General features: G+C 41.8%; 1 protein-coding gene across 2 annotated transcripts in view; it reads right to left on the reverse strand.

Annotated features, from left to right (window-relative positions):
- Positions 1 to 1,258: 1,258 nt before the first annotated feature.
- Positions 1,259 to 19,164, reverse strand: part of GADD45A (growth arrest and DNA damage inducible alpha) — a 157,312-nt gene continuing 139,406 nt past the window's right edge. Inside the window, exons 1-4 of one of the 2 annotated variants that reach the window (XM_055585518.1) lie at positions 4,125 to 4,419; positions 3,493 to 3,594; positions 3,009 to 3,246; positions 1,259 to 1,929 (exon numbers count right to left, since the gene is read on the reverse strand). In XM_055585518.1, the coding sequence (XP_055441493.1) occupies positions 1,816 to 1,929; positions 3,009 to 3,246; positions 3,493 to 3,594; positions 4,125 to 4,168 (498 nt within the window). In that variant the 5' untranslated portion in view covers positions 4,169 to 4,419 and the 3' untranslated portion in view covers positions 1,259 to 1,815. Of the gene's footprint in view, positions 1,930 to 3,008; positions 3,247 to 3,492; positions 3,595 to 4,124; positions 4,420 to 19,164 lie in introns of those variants that run through there. The other variant, XM_055585517.1, reaches the window with a different exon arrangement.

Genomic DNA, 19,164 nt, shown 5'->3' on the forward strand with positions numbered 1-19,164 from the left:
TTTTCCTGATTGTATGTAGTCATGACAAGGGTGGGAGACAGATGGCCGGGGAGCCATGGGGTGTTGTGGGGGAGGGTATGGTTTGAGAAGTAGGCAAAGAAAAATCCTGTGTACCAAAGCTATATTAGGCCTCTCCTCAGTAGGCATTTTTGCTTTCTTTGGCTGTATGTCCAGAAGATTGTTGCAGTTAATTATCAAGTGACTGTTCCAAGTATAAGATGACTGTTCTGCTAAAGCCTTTCATTTATTTTGCTCTTTTTTCCCTCTCCCATCTAATTTAGCCAAACCCCTCAGAACCATAGCACGCATGTTCAGCTGAAAGGCACACAGCTCTAGAAAGAGAATAATGGCACCAGAGTCTTCGGCAGGCCACTTCCCTGCCTGAATGTGCTTCTGCAAAATGCACAGCCTTGGACGGTTGCGGTCACTTTCCAATTGGCCTTCTCACCTATGGCAGCTTATCCAATAACCCGTCTTTCAGTGCCCAGCGTTATCTTCCTGAAACACTGATCACGTCACTCCCTGCGTGAAGGCGTCTGCAGACTGGCCAAAGTTTACAGAAGAAAGCCCAAATGCTAAGGGTGACATGGAATGCCATTCCCAGTCTGGGCCTAATCCCCACCTACCTTTCAGCCTTATCTCTCCCTTATCTTTCTATGCCAGAGGCACACACAGAATCACTCTTGTTTCCCTGAACAGGTGTTGGTCTTTTAGGCCTCCACACCTTCCCAGAAACTAGTACTGCTGCTAGCAATATCCTTTTCCTGTTTTAAGATCCAAATAAAATGATCTCTTCCCAGGAAAAACTTCACTGGTCTTGCAGGTAGGTCTTTGGTGACTCCCTCCCCTCTGCTTCTGTAACATGTTGCATATAATCTTATTATAGCACTAGTTATCATTTAACTGTATTTATCCATGTTTTGCAAGTGCAATTTCCCATACCACTTTTCCCTAACTCCAAACCAATTCCTAAATCACTTTTGTTTTTCTGACTTTTGGTGTAGGGTAGAGCAGGGCATGACTAAAATGCCCACTAAATAAATAAAAACCAATATCATGCCATGTTCAGCCCAAATGTTTTGAGTAGAAAAATATTTTATATACATACATACACACACATCTATATATACAGATGCACATATAATATATATACATGATTTCACATGGGTTTTAATTTTTCCATATTGGAAAAAAAAAACTTGTTTAAAAGAAAATAGAGTACAAGTTAAAAGAAACAAAAGCACACATTAAGAAATGATGCAATTATTCCATACCAGTTTATTGTAGGTATTGTGTTTCAAAAAATTTATAGCATAAATAACCTTTCATGTCATAAAATAACTTAGTACAATTTATAATAAAACTTTGAGAATATCTCATCAAAATACAATAAAACATGGTTTTAAAATATGATTAACCCTTTTTTTTTAAACTTGAGGGCATAAAAACCAAAATTACCCAAACTATGGCTGCACATTTAAACTTTAACAAAGCATATTTGGTTTATTTAAATGTAACTCAACCATCCTAAATTAATACATAGTTTTGTTTTCCTTCCTGCATGGTTCTTTGTAATTTCTGTTCCTTTTAACTTGTATTTCTGTTTCCACACAGCTTCCTTCTTCATTTTCACCTCTTTCCATCTGCAAAGTCATCTATCTCCAGGCTCCCAGAACATGTAGTTGAACTCACTCAGCCCCTTGACATCAGTTTCTGTAATCCTTGCATCAGTGTAGGGAGTAACTGCTTGAGTAACTACAAAGGTATTTCAAAACTTCAGTGCAATTTGGTTCAGTTATTTTCATTCAGATGCCATCACCGTTCAGGGAGATTAATCACTGGAACCCACTGATCCATGTAGCGACTTTCCCGGCAAAAACAAATAAGTTGACTTAAGGCAGGATCCTTCCACTGTGATGAATGCGGATTCTGGGAACAAATTTAGAAAAAATAAAATTATTATTTTTTAAAAAATCAGACTTTGCTACTAATTACAACACTTCTGAGGGGAAGACGCTTGAACATTCTATATTTTGGCTGTGTGACAGACCGCTTAAAACCATTAAAAAATTTTTTCCAGGTAGTTGGGTTTCCTGCAAAATCGTTAAGGGTAATTCTCTACGAAGCTATACTCTGCAAAGTCTGAACACATGCAACTAACTGAGTCATATATATGTTTTCATATTTATTCAGTTTTTATTTATTTATTTATTTTATTTATTTATTTATTCAAGAGGCTTGTCCTACCAAACTTGTACCTTGGTGGACACCTGAGAAATACGTCCATGCTGGGCTACCAGGAGTTTAGAGCTGCAGAGCAGTTAACTAAAACTGCCACCTGTTATCCTCCCAAAAGAGAGAGTAGTATTTTTCAGGAGTAGCAAAATAATGAGGCTGCCACTTAAGGAGATCAGTCAAAGTGTCCCAAAATGTAAAAGACAAAACAATCACATTTACCTCTGTAAACACAAGTTATCTACCTTTCAAAGGTTTTTATGGGGGCAAGGGGACATTTAAAAAACTGCAAGACCACAAAGAAAAAATTTCCACTCTATCCCCTTAATGTATTTCTAGGGAATTAATGAGGTCTGTCTCCTACACCATTTCTATTTTTAGCTCTGACTGGCAGAGAATGAAGCTGACTCCTTAATGAGGGTGAGCCAGGAATTTATTTGGCTTTATCTAATCTGCCCTGCTAAAGGAATTAGTCACGGGAGGTAGTGCAGATGTAGGTAGGGAGTAGCTGGACTGACAATGCTGACTCATAAGGATCTCTTCCGCTTCTGGCAGCCTCCAACGTGCTTAGACACGTTCTGTCCCAGAGAAAATCCCCATGATGAAACTAGCACATCTCGGCTGAAAGTCCAGCCACACGCTTTAATGGGGCAAAGGCTACCGTCTCTTAACCCTCGCCCATTTCAGATCTGGAGTCAGGCGACTCTCAGCCCTCACGAACTTCCTGCCAGGACTCTAACCTCGAGCTGCCCGCAAGTTCCCTTCTCCCTTACCGTCACCAGCACGCAGTGCAGGTCCGGGGGCTGCTCTGCGCCCTCGCTGGCCGCGGGGCCCGCATCGGTCTCCAGGAGCAAGAGTTCGGCCAGCCGGCCCGGGTTGCTGACACGCAGGATGTCGATATCATTCTCGCAGCAGAATGCCTGGATCAGGGTGAAGTGGATCTGCAGAGCCACGTCCCTGTCGTCGTCCTCGTCCGCCGCCAGCAGGCACAGCACCACGTTATCCGGGTCGCTGCGGGCAGGGAACAAACGGGCTGGTGAGCCCAAAGGCAAGACCAGCCGCGTGGCAGCCCGCACCCCCGCCCAGGTGCCAGGGGTCGCGCCCGGGTCCGCTCACTCCCCCTGGGACAAGTAGCCACAGGACAGATGGAACGCGGCAGGAAGTGGCGCTGCAGGGCGAGGGGAGACCGGTGAAAGCGACCTTCTCTGGCTGGGGCGAACAGGAGAACCAAGAGGGTCACGCAAGGGCTCCACTTACACGTTGAGCAGCTTGGCCGCCTCGTACACCCCGACGGTGATGGTGCGCTGACTCAGGGCTTTGCTGAGCACTTCCTCGAGGGCATCTCCCACCTTATCCATCCTACACGCGGGAAGAAGCAAGGGGATCCCGTCACACTAAGCCCCTCCGGGTAGTCGCCGCCTCCTCGCCCTGCACCGCGACCCTCCCTACCGAGGGCACGCGCAACAGCGGCCCTCGACCTTTTGCAAACCCAGGATTCCCTGGGATATCATCCCCTTCGCCCCATAACCCTTACGCCCAGAGGCCCGGCATCCTGTGAGGAGCCCCGAGTGACATCCGCCACCCTTTCCAGAGTGCACTGCTAGTCCTTGGCACTGGGTGCAGCCACAGGCTGTCGGCCTCAAGAGCCGCACGGGCAGGGACGGTCACGTCTGCCCTTTGCAAAGCCTCGAGGGGCTCGACCGGCGTGCGGGGTACGCTCTTCCCGTCCACGCACGCCTCCGGAGTGTTCCAGAGGAAGAAAGGCGGGATAGGAGGTACCCGCTGCAAACTTTGAACCACTTGCTCCCCATTAACCTTGCATAGCCCGGCAGCACCGGAGTGCGCGCAGGAGACAAGCAGAGTTCAGGCAGAGGCTCTGGCCGACTTACCTTTCGGTCTTTTGCTCTCCAGCCGAGAATTCCTCCAAAGTCATATTGCAACTGCAGGTCGCCCACAGAGAGAGAGCGGCGTGCGGGCTGCTCCTGCCACCGCCGGCGCGCGGGCGCCTGCTTTCCACACTCCCTTGCAGGCTACTCCAGCGCCCGCCGCCACCGCGCCGTCCGCCCCTCCCGCCCCGCTCGCTCGCTCGCTCGCTCACTAGTCGGCTCTCAGCAGCCCACTCGCCACCGACCACGACACTAACACCACAGCTGCCTCACAGCCACTGAAGGACAAAGGCCCCGCTCCCAGGAGTTATCCTGCCAAGCCCCAGCCAACCACCATCCTCTTCATTTGCATACGCGCAGCCATTGGGCTATGCAAATCAGCCTGTTCAGACAATTTGACCTCAGCTCCAGGAACCAGGCGGAGAGGAGCGGAAGAGGGAGGGGCCAGGAGGAAAAAGAGCCTAGGGGGCGGGGGCGGGGGCGGGGTTGGGGTTCCGAGCCTACTCTCACCCCGTAGGCGCGGCGGGTAGGGGAGGAGATCTTTGTAGCGGGGCGGGGAGAGAAGGGTGTCTTCAGCTTGGGCCGGAGCTGGCTGCCAAGTGTTTTTCTTGTTGGTGCACTTTCTTTTTTTAATTGTCGTTCCAAGTCTTTTGTTTTGGGGGGCTGCTATTAACATCTATTTTCAGGGTTAATCCACCCAAGTCTAGTAATTATTAGTACGCAGGTTATATAAAAAGAGTGTATCCAGACCTCTGGGGCAAAGTTTACCTCAGAAGTGTTGTTTATGTAAGTCTAAGCAAAGCTGCTTATTAGTAGTAGTATTATTTCGGTGCCCTGATGGCTGGTTTGATTTATTTTTGGAAACTTGCAAGGGTTGGAAGCTGAAAAAAGAAAAATCAACACATTTGTGTTTGGTGGTGGCAGGAAACCAAGTTGGAATCTTTTACACAGAAAGCAGAAAGACTTCCCACCTGCCCAGGGTAACTGTGGAAAACCGAGTTCAGGAGGAGCTGGTTACCACATGTATAACCATTTTATCCTAGCCTCACAACCCCAATTCACCTTTCTCAGCCTTTCCCAAAGAAGGATCCTTCTGCAGGGCACCAGCTAAGAGACAAATGTCTGACACCCACACAAGCCACACATCTAAACTCAAAATGCTCTGCATATGCTCTCAGCTTCCTTTCATAAGGCAAGTATGTCACTACCTTCCACAGGGGGCCTATGATCTCACTGTGAATTATTGATGTTAGTTGCTGAATCATGAAGTTGCAGCTATAGGTCCTTTTAGTCATAGGCTAAAATTTCACCTTTGAGATAATGGCAATCTGTGGGTGGAAAGAAAGTAGTAGGTATACATTTTTGAAAAACAAAATTGAATGTAGAGTTTGAATAGGTTGAAAGTTCTTTGTATCATGAGTTCATGCAATAAATGAAAAATATGTGTTAAACCTACTGAAGTCACCAAAAGTGGTAAAAAAGAAAAAAAAAATACTCCCATATGCTTGCTTTCAAAACAATGCTTGCATTTTTAAGGTCACTGTACAGACAAAGGTCACAGAAGTAATTTTCTGCTAAGCTACAAGGGAGTTTTTGTACCCGTATGTTCATATCATTCTAGACAAAATATTCTTCAGCTTTCTTGATCTTAATTTAGAGGAAAAGAAAAGTGATAGGTCAGGTTTTCTGGCTCATTTATTTGAGCTGCCATTTTGCACTTCATTTCTAACTGCATTGTCAGCAAGGGACAAGTTTTGACTAAAGGAATGGTGCTGGTCTGTGGGTCATTTACCCAGAAATGTATGTTTCATATCTATACCTTAAATTCTAACATGTAGCGTCTTTGTTAAAGAATTCCTTTAAATTGGAATTTAGGTAGGTGCTGAAGCATTTTCAGTTTTGCAAACAAAACCTGAATTATGCAATCTGGCCTGAGTCATCATTTGGAGACTGTTGAACTCTGTTCTGTGGAACTCCAAGGTTCTACTCACTAGGTATTTCTTAGAGGTTCCTTGGAAGAAGTATGATCACTGTAAACTGACAGCAAATTAGGGAATCGAGTGAGTTTCTTGACAGCAGGGAGTGTGACTTCATCAACGTGGTATTCTTGGCACCTACCACCATTTCTGCATTTGGTGGAAGCATGGCCAGTGTTCACTGAGTTAAGCAGAATCTGAATTGAACAATAAGATCTCAGAATACTGCAGTCCTGTGCAATGCATGAATTTCTAATATATTTCACATTTAATTTTAGTTCAAAAAAACTTCTTTGCTATCCTACAATATACCAAGAACTGTACAATTCCTGGCCCTTTGCCTTTAAAGGGCTTACCATCTAATCATTATGCCCATGCTTGAACTGGGTTTTGGGACAAAATAGTATGCACTGTCATCAGCCAGCTATGCTGAAAGTCCCATGACTTTAGTCATCTGAACGGAAACTGTAGGACAGTAGAACCCATGAATTGTTATTCCAATTCAAGTGAACCACAGCCCTAATAATGCCCCACCAAGGTCAACTATAAGCAGTAAAAATGCAGTATAAAAAGATTACTTCTTAATATAGGCCCAGTTTCTCACTCAACAAGTACACTGCATTCTTTATTTAATTTCAAGGGAAAGTGATTTGTTCAAGTGCTATGGGGTTGTTCTCTGTGAGATAAGCCTAGCCGTCCAGTATTCAAAAATATTCATCTGTCATACTTTCTGACTCAGATATGTTACACCATTTTGCCTCATTGCTGAGTCTGCCTAGACTGTTTCATCACTGATTATTTTGGTGTTTCCCACTGGAAGTAGAAGCTGCATTTGTCTGCCACTAGATTGCAGTTATATATTAGGATGAATTTAGATGATACCTTTCATAAATGCTTATTAGTCCCTGGGAAGGATGGTATCCAATGATAAATTAGAGGAATAGCCCTAGATAGGTACATATGTGTATATATACTTTTTTCATATATTCTAAAAATAATCTGTATTAAAATATAATTCTAATATATATAATCATTTTAAAAATTATCCCAGGTAATTCCAAGCACTTCAACTGCACAGAACTGGAATGACCTTCTGGTAATATTTATAATGATGCTAAATGGTTATATTTGGATGTTCAGTTCAGTTCAGTTGCTCAGTCATGTCCGACTCTTTGCAACCCCATGAATCGCAGCACACCAGGCCTCCCTGTCCATCACCAACTCCCGGAGTTCACCCAGACTCAAGTCCATCGAGTCGGTGATGCCATCCAGCCATCTCATCCTCTGTCATCCCCTTTGCCTCCTGCCCCCAATCCCTCCCAGCATCAGAGTCTTTTCCAATGAGTCAACTCTTCTCGTGAGGTGGCCAAAGTACTGGAGTTTCAGCTTTAGCATCATTCCTTCCAAAGAAATCTCAGGGCTGATCTCCTTCAGAATGGACTGGTTGGATCTCCTTGCAGTCCAAGGGACTCTCAAGAGTCTTCTCCAACACCACAGTTCAAAAGCATCAATTCTTCGTCACTCAGCCTTCTTCACAGTCCAACTCTCACATCCATACCTGACCACAGGAAAAACCATAGCCTTGACTAGATATATTTATATTCAGGAGTTGTCAAATAATTTTAGCACTGCTGCCTGCTTTACATCTTAAAAGTCTTTTTTTATTTTTTTTCATTATTATCATACATGTATTCTTACTACTGGTTCTGTAGTATAGAATGATAAATTTTCTCTCTTTCAAAAATTCATCAATCCTTTAACATCTGAAGGAAATATGATACTTATTATTTCAGTATTAGACATATTATTCTTCACATTGAAGGATATCAATTAGTCTATGACAGATGTATTAACTATTAATACTTATCTAGAACTGTATTATATTACATTTTGTTGTTAAAAATCCTAAGGTTCCTGAAGTATTTTTTTGTATAAGTCTGGTAAAGTTAGTTTCTAAAGTCAGGCTCTCAATTTCCCTCAATTTTTTTCTCAGAGAAGACCATTCAGAAAATTTACACCTAAAAATGTATAATTTCTTAAGATCAATATTTCCATTTGAATTTAACATTAACGTTTAGTTTCTTGGACCATCTGGTAAGCAAATTCTGAGATGGCCTCAATGATCTCTAACCCCAATGTTAAGCTTTGTATAAGCCTTTTCCTTTGAGTGTGGGCAGAACCCATTCCTTGTTTCGAACCAATAGAATATGACAATGGTGTTGAGCTATTACACCCATGATTATGTTATATTCTATGACAAAGGTGAAAGTACTTTGCAAGTATAAGTATTTAGTTGACTTTGAGTTAATCAGGAGGAAGTTTGACTGTAAGTTGATACAGTCACTATGGAGAACAGTAAAAAGCTAAAAATAGAGCTACCATATCATCCAACAACCCCACTCCTAGGCATCTATCTGGAGAAAAACTTGGTTCAAAAGTATATATGCATCCCAATGTTCATTGCAGCACTGTTGCAATAGCAAAGACATGTGGTAGTTGCTCAGCCGTGTCCGAATCTGTGACCCTATGGACTGTAGCGCGCCAGGCTCCTCTGTCCATGGGATTTTCCAGGCAAGAATACTGGAGTGGGTTGCCATTTCCTTCTCCAGGGGATCTTTCCAGCCCAGGGATTGAACCCACGTCTCCTGCATTTCAAGCAGATTCTTTACCACCTGAGCCACCAGGGAAGCCCTAAAGTTCAGATGAATGGATAAAGAAGATGTGGTACATATATACAATGGAATATTACTCAGCCATTAAAAAAGAATGAAACAATGCCATTTGCAGCAACTTGGATGGACCTGGATATTATTATACTAAGAGAAGTAAGTCAGAGAAAGACAAAGATCATATGATATCACTTATATGCAGAATATAAAAAATGATACAAATGAACTTATCTACAAAAGAGAAACAGACTCACAGACTTAGAAAATGAACCTATGGTTACCAGGGGGTAAGGTTGGTAGAAGGGATAGACTGAGGGCTTGGTGTTTCTGTGTACACACTGCCATATTAAGAATAGATAACCAACAAGGATCTACAGTATAGCACAAGGAACTCTGCTCACTATTCTGTAATAACCTAAATGGGAAAAGAATTTGAAGTAGAACAGAAAAATAAATAAATAAAAAGGGAGATTATGCTAGGTGGGCCTAACCTAATCACATGAGCCCTTTAGAAGAGGGCTCAACCTTCTCTGAAGAAGTACTGGAAGCATCAGAGACTTTCTGTCTTCACTGCTGGTTTTGAAGGAACAAACTTCCATTAAGCTGCAAGAAAATGGGTTTTACCAACAACCTGAGGAATCTTGGCAGTATACCCTTCCCTAGTCAAGCCTTCAGATGAGAATGTAGCCTGGTCAACACTGATTTTAGCCTTGTGAGACTCTAAAAGGATCACCCTGCTAAACCACACCCAGACATCTGACCTGCAGAAACTATGTGATAATACATAAGTGTTGTTTTATACCATTAAGTAACTTGTTATTTGTAATCTATTATGTAGAATCAAAGCCTAATACAATATCCTTAATACTATCTTGTTGTGTGTTCAATAAATTCTTACCCTATGAAAATTTTCTTCAGCTATTAATATTCATGGCACTAGAGGCATGGTGTTGCTTTGAGCTTTAGGCTGACCACCTTGTGTTGCCATTAGCTGCTCACATTTCACCAGCCATGCAGGGGCCATCCAGCTGAGGTGTCAGATGAAGAGACTCTCTAGGACATTTTTCAGGGACCCCCTGACCCCATTTCCCCACCTTCCCACTGAGTTAAGTGTATCAGGATGTTTCTATCATGGTAGGAATGTTCTCTATGTGAATGTCTCTACTTGTTGGGCTGCTCAAAAGTGAAGAAGATAGGTGTTCTGGATGGGTAATTGGCCATTGGTGTTCTGGTAATATGACCAGGTTTCTGAATTTTCTATCTCTGAAATAGAAGAGGTGATTCTTTTCACCCATGTACTTCATTGTAAAGGTTTATCCTTCCTAACTTTTAAAAGCTTAGTTCTTCTCTGTCTACACTCACTCTCTTGGTGACCTCATCCAGTCTCATGACCTTAAATATTTATATGCTGATGACTCCCAAATATACTTCCAATCTGGTCAGTCATCTCTGAACCTCAGGCTTACTCATCCTTTCTGTGTTGATATACAATAAGCATCTCAAACTTACAATGACAAAAATTGGTAATAGTCCTCCTATAGGTTAATGGCAACCCACTCCAGTGTTCTTGCCTGGAGAATCCCAGGGATGGGGGAGCCTGGTGGGCTGCCATCTATGGGGTCGCACAGAGTCGGACACGACTGAAGCGACTTAGCAGGATAGGTTAATGGAAACTCTGTTCTTCTCATTGCTCAGCCCCCAAGCCATGGTGTCATCCTTGACTTCTTTTTTTCACAACCCACATCCAGTCCATTAGCAAACCCTGCTGACTTACTTCAAAAAATAAAATAATTCAACCATTTCTCAGGCTTCCATCACAACCCCACCACCATCTGCCCCTTGGATAGCTGCAGCAACTGGTTTCTCTCTTTGCTTTTGTCCTTCCTCTACTCACCTCCAGCAGCCAAGGTATTCTGTATACTATGGAATACTATAATACTACATATAGTATAGAATAGCCCACCAGGTTCCTCTGTCCATGGAATTCTCCAGGCAAGGATACTGGAGTGGGCAGCCATTTCCTTCTCCAGGGGATCTTCCTGACCCAGGGATCGAACTTGTGTCTCCCACATTGCAGGCAGATTCTTTACCATCTGAGCCACTAGAGAAACCCTGAAATATAGAATACTATAGTACTATATAAACTATGCTGCTGCTGCTGCTGAGTCGCTTCAGTCATGTCCAACTCTGTGCTACCCCATAGACGGCAGCCCACCAGGCTCCCCCGTCCCTGGGATTCTCCAGGCAAGAACACTGGAGTGGGTTGCCATTTCCTTCTCCGATGCATGAAAGTGAGAAGTGAAAGTGAAGTCGCTCAGTCGTGTCCGACTCCTAGCGACCCCATGGACTGCAGCTTACAAGGCTCCTCCGTCCATGGGATTTTCCAGGCAAGAGTACTGGAGTGGGGTGTCATTGCCTTCTGCGATATAAACTATAGAATACTATATATACTATCGGAGAAGGCAATGGCACCCCTCTCCAGTACTCTTGCTTAGAAAATCCCATGGACGGAGGAGCCTGGTGGGCTGCAGTCCATGGGGTCGCTAGGAGTCGGACACGACTGAGCGACTTCACTTTCACTTCTCACTTTCATGCATTGGAGAAGGAAATGGCAACCCACTCCAGTGTTCTTGCCTGGAGAGTCTCAGGGACGGGAGAGCCTGGTGGGCTGCCGTCTATGGGGTAGCACAGAGTTGGACACGACTGAAGTGACTCAGCAGCAGCAGCAGCATATATACTCTTTCTATAAAATCGAATCAGATCACAGTCACTTCTCTGACCCAAACTTACTAATGGCTCCACATTTCACTTAGAGTAAAAGCCAAAGTCCTTACTAAGGTCTAAGAGACCCTACAAAACTCTGTTCACCATGATGAAAAGTTCTAATATGGATGATGGTGATAATTGCACAACTGTTGTTGTTCAGTCACTAAATCATATCTGACTCTTTGTGGCCCCATGGACTGCAGCACATCGGTCTTCCCTGTCCTTCGCTATCTCCCAGAGTTCACTCAAACTCATGTCCATCGGCCATCCAACCATTTCATCTTCTGTCACCCCCTTCTCCTCCTGCCTTCAATCTTTCCCAGCATCAGAGTCTTTTCCAATGAGTCAGCTCTTCGCATCCAGTGGCCAAAGTATTGGAGCTTCAGCATCAGTCCTTCCAGTGACTTTCCTGGTGGTCCAGTGGTTAAGACCCCATGCTTCCAATGCAGGGGACGTGGGTTCTATCCCTGGTCAGGGAACTAAGATCCCACATGCCATGCAGTGCACCACTGTATTAATATATTAAAAAGTCACTGAGTAGTATATGTAGGGTAAGTTGTAGGTAATGTAGATTGTATCTTAATAAACCTGTTATTAAAAAAGTACTGAATCCCTCCTCGAATCTCATATTTTACTACTCTCCATCATATGCATTCCTTACAAGCCACACTGACCTTCCTTCTGCCTCAGGGCTCTGTACTAAAAGTGTTAATCACTCAATCGTGTCTGACTCTCTGTGACCCCATGGATTGTAGCGCACCAGGCTTCTCTGTTCACGGAATTCCCGCAAGAATACTGGAGCCATTCCCTTCTCCAGGGCATCTTTCTGACCCAGGGATCAAGCTCGCATCTCCCACATTGCAGGTAGATTCTTAACTAAGTCATGAGGGAAGCCCTGTACTGACTGAAAGCCATGAATATTTTCTCCTGATCATCATATTGCTCATTCCTTTCAAGTTTCTTTCTCAGTGAGGCCTACCCTGCCCACTCCTGGCATTACTAATCTCCTAAACCCTGTTCTCTCTCTTTTTAAAATGCTTTTAACATACTTATATATCATTATCTGGCTCCCCTCTCCTACCCACTCTGCTCCCCAAGTATAAGTTCAATGGAGTAGGATTTGTTTTGGTCACTGACTGATTCCTAAGTAGTTAGAAGAGTGCCTTGCACAGGGTAGACCTGGAATAAATAGTCATTGAATCATATATTGTTGAATGAATAAGTTGTACAGATTTAAAGATTTAATTAATGAACTAGAACATAAAGCTACACATCCTCTGGTCTCTTATATATCAGAAACCATTTTTGACTGAATCCTATTTTTGTTGATTGCACTTTTTTAATCACAGAGGTTTGTATCCCCTTATCTACATTTTTATATTCTTCTTTGTACACCCTTCACCCTCACCCCAACAATTTTTTAATATATTTTTTCAGGTGCTATAAACTGGCCCATTCTGTAACTAAGGATTTGTGACCTCTACCAGTCTGTATCGTATGCACCTATAAAACCCAATAGATAAAAGGTACTTAATTGCCAAGTTTCAAGGCTTGTTCTTTCACTGTAGCATAAAAGATTATAATGATGAGGAAAACAACCTTGAAAGGTTTTTATGAAGGCGAGTTTTGAAGTAGGAGGTTTAAAAGAGCAGAGATGGAGTGTTCGTTATAGAAGCAACATACAAGAAAAACAAATGGAAATACAATTGAAAACACTGAGTAATATCTAGGAGACTGTAAGCAAAAGAAATAAGGCACAAAGGGAAATAAAAGCCTTCTTTACTACTATTTGAACTCTTACCTCTTTCTCTGGCTTTAGCACTTGTAAACGTTTCATCTCTAGTCATTGGAAATTTCTGCCTGTAGAGCTTAGACGCTGAAATTGCTTTTAAGATCTATTCTGTGAATAATATGCATTCTTACATTTTTGCTTTGGTCCTCCTTTACTTTGGCAATGAAATGTCAGTCTCTAGGTCTGGAAGATATTAAATATTAAAAATGACAATTTACGATTAAACCCTATAAGGCTGTGATCTTTTGAAGAGGGTCTGGGAAACAGTCTTTTGAAACACCCATTTCTCAGGGCTGGTCTGGAGGTTGTCTGACAGTACTCTTTCTGGCTTCTGTTTGACTTTATATTGTAAAGGTCTAAAGTAGCCTCATTTTTAGTAACCAAAGAATGCAGTAAGCAGACTGTTATCTAACTGTCCATTATGAACACTTTACTCCTGGGCTTCATGGACCATATCAGTTTGTGGCAAAGTGATGGATTGTGTTTACCATTCTGTGTTGACCTATAAGGGTTTCTGCCATATGCTGTAGCTCATCCCCTTTAAGACAGAGGAGGGGGAGGCCCCATTAGTATCACTGGCCACCAAGCAGAAATGTGTCAGGGACTTCGCTTTCTCAGCTGGAGTATCACCCTGGCTTGGCAAGCTATCCTCCCTATTTTAGGAAAGCATCACCATCAAATATAAGAAGTCCTGTCTATAGATTCACTTGATTGTTTATATTTTACATCTGTATCTTAGAAATCTTTTGAAGTGATGCTGTAAAATTAAGATCTGTGGGGCTATTTTGCCTACATAGCTAGCATGATAAATCTAATTTGATGTCCTTCTAAGAAGGTGGATTGAATGAATCGTGATCTTAGGTAGGATATTTACCCTCTTCATATCTCAGTTTCCTCATTTATTAAGTAATAAGGATGAGAACTCCCTTTGGAGAGTTCTTTGGGGATGGGAAAGAAGTTCCCTCCCCTTTGGGGGAAGAGCACTCCCTTTTCCCCAAAAAAGTAGTAGGTATAATCCCACACATAGACAAATAAAAGCAGAAGTGTTCTGGCTGACGTAGTCAGATGGGGGTGGAGCTGAGAAACAGAGATCTGCGGGCTTGGGCCTCCTCTTATCAACACCCCCTTGCCCCAGCTCAATTCGTTGTCTTTGTTGATCATGGTTGGAAACTAAAAAGTTTGTTCTATAACACCCTTCCAACTTTGATTTTTTTTGCTTAATAATTTGTAATTCTAATAATCATTCTGTAATTTTCAGCAACCACCAAAAACATTTAATATTTCATTTACCATGAAAAATGTTATTTTTCTAGGGACCTCCCTTGTGATCTAGTGGTTGAGAATCTGCCATCCAGTGCAGAGGACTCAGGTTCAATCCCTGGTCCCGGAATGAAGATTCCACAAGCTGCAGGTCAAGTAAACCACAACTAGAGAGGCCTGCAGGCCACAGCTTTTGAGCCTGTACACTCTACAGCCTGGGCTCTGCAGCAAGAGGAATCCACACCCCAACTAGAGAAAGCCTACATGCCACAAGAGCCTATGCTCCGAAACGAAAACCCAGCACAGCCGAAATAAAAATAAATAAATAATAAAAAATAAACTATAAAAAAGTTACTTTTTCTGGGCTTTAAAAGCTTAATCACCAGATCATCTGCCTAAAGAATTAAAAACACATTCATATCCCTCTGCTGTGATATCAATTTTTAAAAATCTCAACCATTTCAATAGGTTAGTCAAGATTAGGTTGCAGTTTGCCTTGTTAACCTTAATGTATTGCCTGGTTACCAAATGCTATGGAGTATGATTTGGCACTGTCTCTTAATAAACAGGTTGCACCTGGGAGCTAGTGGGAACTCTCCCGTCTGAGAAGAAACAGCTACAACAGATGGTAAAACGACTGAAAACCAGGTGGGGTCATTGTTTAATGACCATCTGAATTAAGTTTGGTTAATTTGGCGTGTCTCTCATTATCCCTAGCAACTGGACCCTCTACTCCATGTTATAAGTTTGGGCCTATATCTTTTACATAAACTATCAAAACAGGTCCATCTGTGATCCTGAAGCTACATTCGCCTTAAATCCAACCACAATGTAAATCCTAAAGTCTTTAGGTCTAGCTGTGAGAAGCTGTTAAACACAGTCCTTTAGCAGTACTCTGCAATTAACTTTTTCTCAAGTGACTTCTTGTCGTCCATGACATGGATAAATGTCTCTTTACATTTTTCTAGGTTTTTATTGAGGAAAAGAACTTCCTCTTAACCTAAAACACTTCTTAGCAGAAATTTCCAAGAATCTGAGATGAGACGATTTCAACCCATGTGCTTCCCTTTAATATTTCTCCTAAAGTCTGTATGCAACAGCAAGTTGGCTCCCAGGGATGTTAGAGAAGATTTCTAATTAGATTTGTGATTTATTAATAAAAACAGCTGATTTGTTAAATGCTTATCATATGCATGGCATATGTGTGTGTGTGTGTGTATTGATATGATATCACTTGATTCTCATAACCATCTTTGGGGTGGATACTGTAATCTTCATGTTATTGCTGCAGAATCTGTGGCCTGTTGGAGAGTTTGGTTACTAGATCAAAGGACCCATAGCTAAGGGGCAGAGACGGGATACAAATTCACATCTGAGAGACCCCTGATCTCAGCTCTTTAGCAGCGGACCATCCTTCTCTAGAACAGCTGTAGTTTATGCAGCAGCAGGGCATAGTATTCAGAGTGCAGACTTTTGAGTCAGGCTGGGACAAATCGCCTAACCCATTTTGTCTTTTTCCTAAGTAATAACAGTACCTATCTCATAAGTTTATGGTGATGATTAAGTGAAGTAATGGAGGTAAAGCACTTACAGTGCACCACACATAGAATGCCATAAGTGTTCATTATTTGGCACCCATTTTTCCAATTTCTTCATCTAAGTAAATGTTGCATTTTCATTTTCTCTGACATTTGGGGCATGCTTGCTGATAGTAAAAGTACTGGACTTCCCTGTCTTCAACTAATGCTGTGAAAAATTCCACTGAATTTGAATATAGCCGCAGATGAATCCAATATACATGTTCCCTTCTGACTACAGAGGAAGCAAACTTTCCCTCATTGGTGAACTTTAGATCTTTATGCAATGTTGATAGCCTAAGTGATGTACTTCTGCGTGCTAAGGAACAGGGCTTGATGTTATTCAAACCCTCTGTGTGTGTGTGTGTGTGTGTGTGTGTGTGTGTGTGTGTGTTAATACAGAACAATGAGTTTCTCAAACTGTTGAACACTCTTAATGTTTCTTTTATCCTCTGAGGGCTTCCTGTATTTGTGAACTCCTTTCAAATCAGCAGCTGCAGCCTCAACATCTGGGTCCTCCCTGCTGCAGGGAACATAAATTAACTGGTAGTAGCATCCTGTAAATGTTAGGAGCAGGAGCTAGGGAAGCACACAGAGGCAGGCCAGGGTGCTTTCAGTATCTAGCAGCTGGTCCTGATGTAATGCCTCAGAACTGGTTTTAGCTGACGTCAGATAACGCTGATGTGCACCAGATTGGCTTGTAGTACCAGTAAAACTGATCCCTCCCACTTCCCCTACTGCCCCTGTGTTTGCCAAAACGCTGGAGACCATTATGAACTCACAGTTGTCATTTGATCTCCATCTGGCTGCTGTCACTAAAGCTGCCTTTTATCGCTTGCCAAAAGTGTAAAGCTCAAGACATTTCTCTTTCTCACAGATCTTTGCTTCTAGTCCTTACTTTTCTAATTTTCTGGGTAGTTCCAAATAATTCTCCTTCTGTCTGAGTACTGTGTACCACCACTGGGAAACTAACAAAGGACGCACCAGAATATTTACCCAGATGTCTTCTTCGTGAACTAGATTTAGCAATAGATTTTAGGAAGTGTTAGAGGTGGGCTGTGGCTTTGTTGACTTCAGATATTATGTCTTAAGTTTGATGTGGTTTGAATTTCTGATATAAATGTGAGATTTGCGTGTATGATCTCATGCTGTGGCAAATTTTATGAGGCTGTAGATCACAATAGTCTAGCCATACAATTATACGGGTCCCTGTATTGGATTAGAATCTATACAAATTAAACAATAAATATGAGTAACATGCCATGAATTGGATCTTGTAACAGCTTAATAATCTGAGAAGGACAGAAGAATGGATTCTGAGATGATGTTTAATACACTTAGTCACTAGACTGTTCAAAGTTAAAGCTGATTGTAAATTTGGAACCAGCTCAAAGATTTACTGTTAGTGATCGTCTGGTAGTTAAGATTTAGTAATCTTACACACAGCCTGAAGAACATTCTTGGTCAAGAAATCTCTTCAGGGATGGCATTTCACATTCAGTAAGTGTTGTTGGTGATGATGATGGGATATCATAGGCTTTAAAATTTTGGAAAGAAATTTAAGATCCTGATTTTTACTTAGTTTAGCAAATTAGTTATGAATGTTCTCAGAATACTATTTTTTTTAAAGCAAATTAGGAGGCACTACATTCTGTATGAACCCATATTGTGTCCTAATGTGTAAAAAATGAAACAGTTTGGAAGAACATATACCACAGTGTAATCAATGTTCCTCTTTGAGTGATGGGATTACAGTTCATTTTGATTTTCCTATTTTTGCTTGCTTTTATTTGATTACATTTCATATTATAAGCATATATTGCTTTTCTTTTAAAGTATTTGTAATTGAGGTAAAATTTTACCTTCAGTGAAAGACACACACAGATCATACAATTTGATGAGTTTTGGCAAATGTACACATTCATGTAACCCAAGCAAAATATGAAGTCCAATCAAGATATAACCCAAGTAATGATATAAACCCAATCATGATATATAAGAATTCCATTGCCCCAGAAAGCTCCCTTCCAGTCAATATTCATATCCCATAAAAACCACTGTTCTGATTTCCATCATCATAGATGTGCATGCCACTTTTTAACTTAAAAACACAGTATAGTTATTTTTGTTTCTTACAAGAAACTTCTGTAAACTGAGATATGACCAAAAAGAAAAAAAAGTTGAAACAATCCCCTGCCTTCGAGTATCTTACCTTGTCAGTGAGGAGATAAGAAAAATAACAGAGCAAGAGCTTAGGAGAGAGAATTTAAGAACTAAATCATATAGTTCAAGAAAACTCCAAGAAAAGGAAAATTATCATGCAAGATTTTACAAGATCTTAGAACCATATTTCATTCCAGTAGGAAAGGGAGAAAGTCTGCTGGACTATAAACTCTAAAAGGTCAGGGACTATGTTTATTTTGTTCAGTGTATCCTTACTGCTTTACACATTACCTGGCAGAGCTACTGATTCAAGAAATATTTGTAGACTGAATAAGTGGATGCTATTATTTGTTGACAGTTAGTCAACAAATATTTATTTACTCTTCCAACAAATATTTATTTACTCTTCCAACAAATATTTATTTACTCTTCCAAAAGATATTTAATGATGTCTTACTATGTGCCATGGATTGTGCTAAGCTCTAGAGATAGAATGGTAGACAATGGCCCCTTAAAATGGTAGCTATATTCCCTAACTTCATGGAACTTACAACAACATGTTGTTAGGAAGATTGATATTAACACTGTTTTAAAGACAGAGAGAATGGCACAAGTGAGGGGTTAAAAAGGAAAGAGTTTGGTGAGTCTGGAGACTGAGAGAAGGCTAGTGCAGTGAGAGGTGGAGAGGCAGGAGTCGGAGCTGCAGAGTTAGCCAAGGTGATGCAGGTAGGGCCTTGCTGTTGTCAGATGGATTGGGGATGTTATCACAGGAACAAGAGGGAGCCATTGAAGGGTCTTAAGCAGGGGAGGGACATGATCAAACTTGTGTTTTAAAATATT

The sequence above is a fragment of the Bubalus kerabau genome, chromosome 6 (genome assembly GCF_029407905.1).
Source record: "Bubalus kerabau isolate K-KA32 ecotype Philippines breed swamp buffalo chromosome 6, PCC_UOA_SB_1v2, whole genome shotgun sequence".
Taxonomy (NCBI): Eukaryota; Metazoa; Chordata; class Mammalia; order Artiodactyla; family Bovidae; genus Bubalus; species Bubalus kerabau.